The following is a 9,003-nucleotide window of genomic DNA, read 5'->3' on the forward strand; positions in this document are numbered from 1 at the left end:
TTCCTTGAGTGGTAATCAGGAAGGGTGGGAGAGCAGATGGAAAGCATTGCGAGGAGGGGCGTGGGCCGGTAGACAGCTTTCAAAGCTTATTTGGACTGCTGTGGGGAGAATGGGCTCTAGGGAGACCGTGTCAAAGGCCCAGGATTCCCTGTTGAAGCACTCTGGCACCCACAAGGGGGCCTGGGTTGTTTGTGTGTGAGGTAACGGTGTTTGAAGCTGACCCTTGCCTTCCTCCTTGTCACCTGCTCTGTGACAAGCAGCAGCCATCACTGTGTAGCATGTCACCAGGAAGCAGGTCAGGTCTCTGTGTGGGGTCCGTCGCTTCCGGAGAGCCTCCCAGGGACCAGGACGTTCCTGTCTAGCATTCCTAGGCTTTCTTGGTGGGTTAACCCAGGTAGACTAGAGAAACAAATTCATAAACACTCATACGTGTATAAGAGAGAACTTTATATCAAAGAGTAATTATATATTAAGAAAACATCCCAGCCCAGTCCAGAGCAAGTCCATAAGTCCAATATTAGCCCATATGTCCAATACCAGTTCATAAATTCCTCTTTAGACTCATGCAATACATGCAATGATGCCAAATGCAGGAAGATCACAGACCAATGGGTGGAAAGTCATGTGGGTCCAGTGACGGTGGAAGCATCTCAGCACTGGTGTGAGTTTCCCCATGGCTCCTCTAGCTCCAGGGCTCTGGCTCCATCAGTATAGCTCCAGGTGGCTATACTGTCAACAGGAATGTCTGGAAGGGAGAGTGTGTGTCCTGCTTCCAGGAAAGAAGACAGGAGTTCCCAGAATCCTCAGGAGAAACCACATACCCACACAGAGGCCGTATTGGCTATGACCTGTTTGACAGGCTAGATGCCACCCCTTCACTAGTTGACAGGAGATTACGTAACTGCCACACTTGGGTTCCTGGAAGCTCACTGGATGTCATATAATGTATTTTATGAGTTGAATTGGGCTACAGGTAGGTTGTTTTTCTTTTTCCCCTTACCTTCAGTTAGCACTGTGAATCTTACTTCCCTTTATCTCTCAGTGACACCGGCAGTGGTACACTCTCCATGTGTCACTCACTCACTGCCATCCAGTCCATGCCAACTCACGGCGACACTATTAGGACAGGCTCGAACTGCCACCGTGGGTTTCCAAGACTCTCATTCTCTCCACTCTGAGAATACCCGTAGAACGCACCATCTTTCTCCCACAGAGAAAGTTCAAAGGGCTGATCTTGCAGCTCACCATCCAACGTAGAACCACTGTGCCACCAGGGCTCTGTCTCCACATGTACAGACCTGCAAACAATGGCCCAACCAAAATGCTAGCAGAGCCACCTGGATGTTGGGTCAGAATTAGACTCGTTTCATTTTTGTTGTCAAACTGACATCACCTCAAAAAGTGTTTTTTAAAATATCTGCTCAGCCCACTGCATGGTGCTCCTAAAGGCTGATAACTATTTCCTGCCTCCCTTGAGATGAACCGAACCATTTGGATCAGGTTTGAACACCTCTTCACACCGGCCAGGTGAGAACTCCTTCCGCCTATGAAGGTCCTGGCGCCAAGGACCAGAAGGCGATAATAAGGTCATGTGAAGGTGGCAAGGCCCAGCAGGCCCATGACAGAGGAAACTTGTCCATGGCCAGCCTGGTCAGCCCCAGCAGGTGTGAGTTCCTCAAATAGCTCTGACAGGCTGGAGGCCTCTCGCTGTGTTTCTTACATCACACATGCCTCTGAAAAAGAGGAGTCGCCTCTCCAAGAGAAGCATGCCATTGGGATTCCTTGTAGCATCCTACACCCACAGCAGCATCCAATCTCACCCATGATTTGAGTTTTCTTTTGCTTCCTACACATGCTGCAAAATGAATCTATTTGGAGGTTAGTTTTTGATTCATCGCCTATTGGATTCCTACCATATGACCAGGACTAGTAACCTGCAAAGAGACCTGGTACTACATGTAACCTTCAAGGTTACATGTTGGGCTGCTAACCTCAAGGTCATCAGTTTGAAACCACCAGCATCTCCAAGGGGAAAAGATGAGGCTTTCTATTCCTGTAAAAAAATTGAAGTCTCTTATCTGACCCTAAATTCAAGCTAGTGACACATAAAACCTAGATCACTTTTTTATTGTAGTTAAATAAATTCTTATATTTTTTTAAAAAATTGCAGTCTCAGAAATCCACGGGGGAAGTTCTACCCTGTCTGTAGGGCCACAATGAGTCAAAATTGATGAGATGGCAAGTTGTTAACAACCTGGAAGGTGTCACAAAGCGTTAAATATTTAGCTGCTAACCAGAAGTTTATAGGCTCTAAACCTCCCAGAGGAGCCTCAGGAGAAAGAGCTGGCCGTCAACGTCCAAAAGAACACAAAACAAAACTCACTGTCATTGAGTCGAGTGAACTCAGAGCGACCCTATAGGACAGGGTACACCTTCCCCTGGGTGTTCCCGAGATTATAATTCTTTACGGGAATAGAAAGCCTCGTCTTTCACCCTCAGAGCAGCTGGTGGTTTGGGACTGCTAACCTTGTAGTTAACACGCTAAATGAAACTCACTGTCATGGAGTCGAGTTCGATTCATTGCAGCCCTATAGGCCAGAGTAGAACTGCCCCTGTGAGTTTCTGACTTTCTGACCCTTTGTGAGTATAGAAAGCCTCCTCTTTTGCCCATGGAGCAACTGGTGCATTCGAACTGCCAATCTCACAGTCAGCCACCCAATGGGTACCCACTGGGCCCACAGGGCTTCTAGTGAACACAGTCATGGAAAACCCTGCAAATGCAACTCAGCACTGAAGCACACGGGGTCGCCATGATTCAGAATTGACTCAATGGCCACTGATCTGGTGTTTTGCTGTGTTTTTTAATAACTTGGAGAACAAGAGAGATATGAGTCCCTATCTTCCTACTTCATAAATTAATGGGGGAGATAAACATTAATCAGTTCATCAAAGAAACACAAATTGCCAACTGTGATAAATACAGGCTACCAGGATTAAGATTAATGATTAGTTGTGCTCAATGAATAAGGATAGATAATCTGTAATTAACACTTCCACTAGAGTTGAACATGCATAATTCAGGTTTCTCAAAATAGTAAGGCATATTTATAGTGAACTTGTGTTTTTTAACTGTTAAAAGCAAATATGCTTTTCTTCATTCTCCTTTGATTCAGTCTGGGCTCTCATAATAAAAAGTGTGTACTGATCATTATAATGGTGATCAGCAATGTTTCCTGAGCACCTACTCAGTACCAGCCATTGTTCTAAGGGTTGACTTCTATAATCTTCATCTAAGCAGGTCTATGCAATAGGGGTTCTGTGGCTCACATTTTACAGATGAGCAAACTGAGGCACGGGGTGGATCAGTACCTTGGACAGTATCTCCAGCTATGTAAGTGGTAGGTCCAAGACCCTAGCGCAGTTGCTGAGCTCTGACCACTGAGCTGTAACACCTCTCTGTTTATCCTGTATGTCGGTTCTATTCTGAATTTCCTAAAATTGTAGGCAGAACGTTCATAGTTTCACACTAATTCCTTTTGAAGACACAGCATGAGCCCACAGGATAACATGGAACTGCCCCATAGGCTTTCTTTCCAACGCTGTAATCTCTATGGAAACAGACCGACTCATCTTTTTTCATGCATCAGCTGGTGGGTTGGAACTACTGACCTTCTGGTTCGCGGGCAAGCACTGAACCAGTGTGCCACCAGGAGTCCCTGCAGATTTCCTGTTTTAAAAGATGAAATTGTAGACTCTTTTCTTTAGTGCTTCTTTAAAAATAAACTTGATTCTTAAGAGCATTTTTAATGGTTCAAGGTTTAAATGTTTAATCTTTATTAGATACTTAAATATTTAAAATTTTAATATTTTATTGTTTACGGTTTAAATCTTTGATTAGTTAACATCTAAAATTACTTTACTTCCTATGTACCATTTTCCCAAAAGCAGTCATTCTCTGTGATACAGGTGTGATTTTGCTTTCTGGACACCTGCAAGGAGCCCTGCTGGTGGAGTAGTGACACATTGGGCTGGGCTGCTAACTACAAGATTGGCAGTTCAAAACCACCAGCCGCATGGGGAACAGTGGGAGCCAAAAGCCCATCTGCAGAGTATCCAGTGCGATTAAGCCTCTGGCAGATCAGACTCAAACAGCTTTACCATCAGATGGAGATTACTGTAAACTTGATGATGGTGGCTCGAACATGGGAAAATTTGACACTTGGTCAGTTGACCTCCATCTTGACCCAACCTGAATTGGATCTAGGCTCAAGGATTTCTTGCTTGTTCCATGACAAAAATTTCTTCCCTGCCTTTTTAAATATTAATGGTGGTCTTTTCTTTTTAACTCTTTATTTGTATTTGTATATTCTTTTTATTATTTTATTCTTGCCATTTTATCTTGATTTTGTTTTTATTGCTACTGCCAGGTTTCCCACTTAATGAAGCACAGAAGGAGTAGATTCATAGGGATAATAATTGGTGCAATGGTTTATGAGGGGTTTGGGGGATGGGCGGAGAGTCCGGGAGGGTGAGAGGATTTGGGGAGCAAACAATGAATGCGGGAGAGGGGAGGGAGCATTGGAACTGATTGTGATAATGTTCATGCAACTCATTTAAAAAGTGATTTAACCATGGAGATGTATACTATATCAAGAAAACCACCCCCCAAAAAGTTGATGTAATGTGAAAAATGTAGCCAATGTCATTGAACAATATGTTTAGAAATTGTTTAATAGGAACCTAATTGTTAGGTAAACTCTCACCCAAATGCAACAAAATACTTTTTTTTTAAAAAGCCATTCTGTAAGAGAAAGATAAGGTTTATACTCCCACAAAGAGTTACAGTCTTGGAAACCCACAAAGGCCATTCTACCCTGTCCTACAGGGTTACTGTGAGTTATAGTTGAGTCAATGGCAGTAAGTTGGTTTGGGTTAGGTTGACTTGGGTTGGGTTGGTGTGTTAGACAGGGTTCTCTAGAGAAATAAAACCAGATTGCTAATAATTAGATAGATGATAGATAGATAGATAGATAGATAGATAGATAGATAGATAGATAGATAGATAAACACAAGAAATAAACAGTTAAATTATAAAGCAGTACAAATGGCTCAGTACAATTCAAATGTGTTAGACAGTTGTGAGACACTGGCAGTCCTTCAAGTCTTGAGGGCCGCCAGGTAGTCCTCTGCAGAGAGATTCAGGCCATCCTGGCACAGGCAGCAAACCGCATGGCAGGCCACCAACAGTCAGTCCCCAGCTGAAGAGATGTAAATTCCAATTGTGTGGCGAAGCCCAGGTCTTAAAGGAACCTCAAATTACAGTGACACACTCCACAGGTTAGGCGTCCCACAGGTAGTGTAGCCTGTAAATTGAGGCACAGAACAAGCAAGGCAGCTGCACACACTGATCAAAGAGCAAAAGACAAGAAAGGCAAGGCTCACCGAGCCATTTATCTCTCCGCCCTTCAATTAATCAGACATGTGTTTATCGGCCAGGCTGGCACAAAAACTAACTACCTCAATCCACCCCTTGCCAGCCTGGCACATGGACACAATTCTTTAGCCATATATAATTATATAATTTCCGGACATTGATGAAATCACACTTATACATATCATCAATCATCTATCATACATATATATGAAAACACAGATTCCAATTGTATCTGATATATCATACCTGAACAAAGGAAAGATATGCAATAAGCACATAAAAAGAAAATACACTGACAATTACAAACCTCGCTTTTGCAATTGATCACGTGGACGTAACTGATAGGTAGAACTACCTTCTTCTACTACCCATTCTGTATTACCTTTGCCCTCAGCAACCACCTCATCTGGCTGAGGTTTTTTTGCTGGTGGGGTGACCCAGACCTTCATTCCTGAGGGGTTTGGGTCATTATAAGTCCTGTCAGGATTGGGTTGCTGTAATTTACCATTTACTTTAATCACAGGGCATGGTAGCACTAAGAGTCAGCCTTTGGGAACTCCTGGATTCCAGACATATTCTTCTGGGATAATCATCTCAACCTCACCTTTAGGAGCTTTCTGAGACTTAATTTTAGTGACAGGTCTAGCGGACATAATAAGTGGTGAGGGTGTTTCCTGGGTGCTCTCAGCAAAATCTTGTAAGGCATCTCCCTCAGGCAATACTGCCAATGCAGCCCCACCTTCCATATCAACTTGAATAGTTCGGCGAATCTGCTCAGGTGTGGATTGTGAATTAATACTTTCCTCTGGGAGGGGTTGGGTTGGGTTGGGTTGGTTTTTAGAGTCCCTAGATGGTACAAGAGGAGCCCTGGAGGCTATAGTGGGTTATCTGCTGGGCTTACTGCAAGGTCAGTAGTTTGAACCCATAAGTCACTTTTGGGGAGAAAGCTGAGACTGTTCTGATAATGATTTACAACCTCGGACACCCTAGGAAGCAGTTCTACTCTGGGCGACAAGGTTGCGATTCGCCGGAAGAGACTGGATATGACAGTGAGGGTGGGGTAGGGCAGTCAGCCAACGCTGTGCTGCTAAAGGAAAGGTGGGCGGTTCAGGTTCACTCCTCCGTGCCTCTGAAGAAAGACCTCGTGATCTACTTCTGAGAAATCAGCCCCCAAACATTCCACCTAGCACAGGTCTCCTCTCACGCACAAGGAAGGGGTCGCTAAGGGTCAGAGTCCTCTCACCTGGGTCACCTGCTTTGTCTTGTCTTTCAGGAAAGCCCGAATGCCCCGTGCATCCAACCGAGTTAGTGTTTGCCTTAGACCAGTCCCGGGATGTCACCGAGCAGGACTTTGCGCAGATGAAGGCGATGATGGCGTCCCTGGTGAGGGAAGTTAAGATCCGGGAGAACAGCTGTCCGGTGGGTGCTCGAGTGGCCATCCTCTCTTACAACTCACACGCCAGGCACCTCATCCGCTTCTCAGATACCTACAGCAAGAACCAGCTTCTCAGGGCAATTGAAGCCATCCCCTACGAGAGATCCACGGATGTGCGCGAGATCGGCCAAGTCATGAGGTTTATTTCCAGAAACGTCTTCAAGCGAACGCTCCCAGGGCCTCACACGAGAAGAATCGCCACATTTTTCAGCAATGGTCAGTCTGCCGACACCCAGTCCATCACCACGGCCACCATGGAGTTCAGCGCCCTGGACATCATACCGGTGGTGATCGCTTTCAGCAATGCGCCTTCCATCAGACGGGCCTTTTCGGTAAGAAGGTTAGATTTGGGGTTCCTTCAGAGGTGTGGAGACCAACATAGGAGAGTCCTGGTTGTGTAGTGGTGACTAGATGGGCTGCTAACCTCAAGGTCAGCAGTTCAGAACCACCAGCTGACCCTTAACAGAAAGGAGGCTTTCTACCTCTGTAAAAAGTTGTGGTCACCCAAAACCCACAAGAGCAATGCCACCCTGTCCCACAGGGTCACTAGTAAGCAGGGAGTTTGGGGCGTGTATACGCCTACATGGGAAATATGTCAAGAAACGCAAGCTTCACAGTTTGATAGATTTACTTAATAAAGATTTCTTTGCTGTGTAGCAATACTTTTTGACTTGCCTTCCTATATGTAAAACTAGGTTAATTAGAACAAAGTCAAACTCATTACAGCCCTCAGAATAAACCCTGTGCTGTCTGCTCAATCACTGCCATTGAATCCGTTTCTACTCAGTGACCAGATGCAACCGGGGAGACCTGCCCTTCTCATTTCCCCGGGAGCAAAAAGCCTGTCTTTCTCCAGAAAAGCTGTGGGGAGAACTGTTGACCATGCTGTTGGCCGTACCCTGCCTAACCCACTCCTCCCAGGCTTCGAAGCTTAGAACTCGATCTCCCTGCCTTTGACATCAGGATGATTTGCATGGAGGTTGCTTTTTCCGTTCAACCAAAAGTCTGGGTTCTAAGAGTGCAAGAGCGCTACGTCTTTGTTCCTGGGATACCAGAAGCAAAACCAAGCCCATTGTGAACCATCCGGTGTATTCTCATAAGCGGGACCTTGAGTGAGAGCCCTTCCTTATTTCCATTTTACCTTATTGCCATTTTACGGATGAGACAACTGAACCTGAAACGGCTAAGCTGTTTCTCCAGCTTCACACAGCGAGCAAGTCTCCACGTGAGGACCTGAAGCCAGGTTTCCATTGTTCTGCCTCCTCAGGTGAGCGAGGGGCCTCGGAGCCTCAAGATGCAGAACCAGGAAAGACTCCAAGCTTCCATGGAAGTCACTAACATGGCCAGGTCGCGATGATTGTTGTTTGATGATAAACAATCAGTTGCTTTTATAGCCTAGTCGGTCATGAAAAGACCCAAGCTTTTTCAGGGAGAAGGCCCTGCCGTTATAGCTTCTCAAGGCTGAGCAGGAAAACCTGTGATGGTCAAGACGGCATGGCTGGTCTAGCATGCAGTTTAGCTCCTTGTTCGTGTAGGGCGCTTACAGAGGGCCCCAGAGAACAGCCAAGGGTGAGTGTTCAAGGCCAACCATTCGAAATGTATTTCCTTTCAAGAAAGGAAGTGCTTTAGAAACTAAATGATTGCCTTTAAATATGAAGAAACACGAGCAGAGACTATCTCATATTTGAGAAGTTGAGTAAAATAGCAGTCTGAAACTCCAGGGCAGGTTTACGAAAGAACTTGCCGGTGATGAATGTTGGTTGAGTGCTTGGAATGGACTCCATGCAAGTAGTCAAGAGGTCACTTCCATAGGGACTGTCGCTCACCTGTTAAAAAATAAAGCAAACACCACTGCCATTGAGTGGATTCCAACTCCCATTGACCCTGGAGGGCAGAGTAGACCGCCCTGTTGGGTTTCTAAGACATAACCTTTCTCACTGCCCTTGAGTCTAACTCAGAGTAACCCCATGGGGCAGGGTAGATCGGCCAAGCTGCCAGCTGTGAGGTTCCAAGGTGCAGGCCCACCAGTAACCCACTAGACCACAAGGGTTCCGAGCCTAATTCTTCAGGGGGATAGCTAGGGCTTCAAACTACTGACTTTGCAGTTAGCAACGCAGCTTGTAACCCTCTGCTC

The 9,003-nt window shown here is 45.6% G+C and overlaps 1 protein-coding gene across 1 annotated transcript in view; it reads left to right on the plus strand.

Moving 5' to 3' along the window:
• Positions 1–9,003, plus strand: part of LOC101655657 (collagen alpha-6(VI) chain) — a 134,799-nt gene that overhangs the window by 96,945 nt on the left and 28,851 nt on the right. Inside the window, exon 32 of the mRNA XM_004704181.2 lies at positions 6,708–7,201. Coding sequence (XP_004704238.1) covers positions 6,708–7,201 — 494 coding nt within the window. The remainder of the gene's footprint in view (positions 1–6,707; positions 7,202–9,003) is intronic.

Source organism: Echinops telfairi, unplaced genomic scaffold (genome assembly GCF_000313985.2).
Source record: "Echinops telfairi isolate 266 unplaced genomic scaffold, ASM31398v2 ScPeMD7_7420;HRSCAF=8458, whole genome shotgun sequence".
In the NCBI taxonomy this organism is placed as follows: domain Eukaryota; kingdom Metazoa; phylum Chordata; class Mammalia; order Afrosoricida; family Tenrecidae; genus Echinops; species Echinops telfairi.